We start from the raw sequence: 2,046 nt of genomic DNA on the forward strand, positions 1-2,046 counted from the left end.
ATAGAGCTTCTCCATCTTTGGCTGCAAAGAATATAATCAATCTGATTTCGGTGTTGACCATCTGGTGATGTCCACGTGTAGAGTCTTCTCTTGTGTTGTTGGAAGATGGTGTTTGCTATGACCAGTGCATTTTCTTGGCAAAACTCTATTAGTCTTTGCCCTGCTTCATTCTGTACTCCAAGGCCAAATTTGCCTGTTACTCCAGGTGTTTCTTGACTTCCTACTTTTGCATTCCAGTCCCCTATAATGAAAAGGACATCTTTTTGGGGTGTTAGTTCTAAAAGGTCTTGTAGGTCTTCATAGAACAGTTCAATTTCAGCTTCTTCAGCGTTACTGGTTGGGGCATACATAGACTTGGATTACTGTGATATTGAATGGTTTGCCTTGGAAACGTACAGAGACCATTCTGTCATTTTTGAGATTGCATCCAAGTACTGCATTTTGGACTCTTTTGTTGACCATGATGGCTACTCCATTTATTCTGAGGGATTCCTGCCTGCAGTAGTAGATATAATGGTCATCTGAGTTAAATTCACCCATTCCAGTCCATTTTAGTTCACTGATTCCTAGAATGTCGAAATTCACTCTTGCCATCTTTTGTTTGACCACTTCCAATTTGCCTTGATTCATGGACCTAACATTCAGGTTCCTATGCAATATTGCTCTTTACAGCATTGGACCTTGCTTCTATCACCAGTCACATCCACAGCTGGGTATTGTTTTTGCTTTGGCTCCATCCCTTCATTCTTGCTGGAGTTATTTCTCCACTGATCTCCAGTAGCATATTGCACACCTACTGACCTGGGGAAGTTCCTCTTTCAGTATCCTATCATTTTGCCTTTTCATACTGTTCATGGGGTTCTCAAGGCAAGAATACTGAAGTGGTTTGCCATTCCCTTCTCCAGTGGACCACATTCTGGGAGCTTTTAAACTAGCAGGTGAGATTAGATAGGTTTAATATATGTTATCCATACTTTTTAAATTGAGGTATAGTTGGCATGTAACATTTTATTAATTTCAGGTGTACAGCATAATGATTTGATACTTGTGTATTTTGTGAAATGCTTACCACAGTAAGTCTAGTTGACATCCATCGCCATACGTAGCTACATTTTTTTTTTCTTGTGATGAGGACTTTTGAGAACTATTTTTTTTTTTTTTTTGAGATTCTCTTAGCAACTTTCAAATATACAGTAGAGTATTATTAACTACAGTCACCATTCTGTATATCCCCATGACTTAATTATTTTATAACTAAATGAAAATACACATTTCGATCCCAGAATTTATTGTTGAAAGAGGTGAGTTCTTTGATGCCTCAGTTTATGTCACAGGGCAAAATTGCAAATGAGGAAGCAGCGTCAGTTGGAATCCATACCCTTGATCTGGAAATAGTGTAAATCACTGACATCCTCTTATTTTTATAAATGTTTTAGAAAATTATAATTCTCTTAATGCTGTGAAGGAATTAAGAAATGATCAGGATATATACGTATTCTTCGTGACACTGTACATATTCACTCTCCTGTTTTAGCAAAAAAACTAGTACCTAAGGAACTTTGTGTGGAACAACAGAAATCTTAAGTAACAGCCATAGTTATAATGAAACAGAAAATGTTTAAGCAGCTTCATATACATTTAAAATTTACCTAGTTGTTTTGAAAATTTAGAAAATTCATAAGGGTCCTAAGTAAGAGAATCTGTATTTGTCTAGTTTAAATTGTTTCCCAGGTCCACCTCCTGCAGCAAGTTCTCCGCCATCCTTTCCAGAAGCACTCTGCAGCTGAGAGAGCAGGCTATTCCTCCCCAACTCCTTCCTGGGCCAGAGATCTCAGGGTTAGCTGCTCATCTTAATTTGGGGCAAATCAATTAAGGAATACTTCTGTCATCAAACCCAGGATAGAACAATCTATTTGATAAATTCTTAATGACCACCTACATTTTCTTGACAATACTGCACTCTATAATAATGGTAATGTATACAAATTTTTTTTAACCAAATAAACTTGGCCTATTCTCTGGAACATCTTTGTGATCGTTTTTGTT

General features: G+C 37.2%; 1 protein-coding gene across 3 annotated transcripts in view; it reads left to right on the forward strand.

Annotated features, from left to right (window-relative positions):
- Positions 1-2,046, forward strand: part of LOC105002977 (selenoprotein O-like) — a 34,540-nt gene extending 32,494 nt beyond the window's left edge. The window contains exon 19 of one of the 3 annotated variants that reach the window (XM_010859845.1): positions 1,715-2,040. In XM_010859845.1, the coding sequence (XP_010858147.1) occupies positions 1,715-1,873 (159 nt within the window). In that variant the 3' untranslated portion in view covers positions 1,874-2,040. Of the gene's footprint in view, positions 1-1,714 lie in introns of all 3 variants that reach the window. The other 2 variants (XM_010859846.1, XM_010859849.1) reach the window with 2 other exon arrangements.

This window comes from Bison bison, unplaced genomic scaffold (assembly GCF_000754665.1).
Source record: "Bison bison bison isolate TAMUID 2011002044 unplaced genomic scaffold, Bison_UMD1.0 scf7180017864461, whole genome shotgun sequence".
Classification (NCBI taxonomy): Eukaryota; Metazoa; Chordata; class Mammalia; order Artiodactyla; family Bovidae; genus Bison; species Bison bison.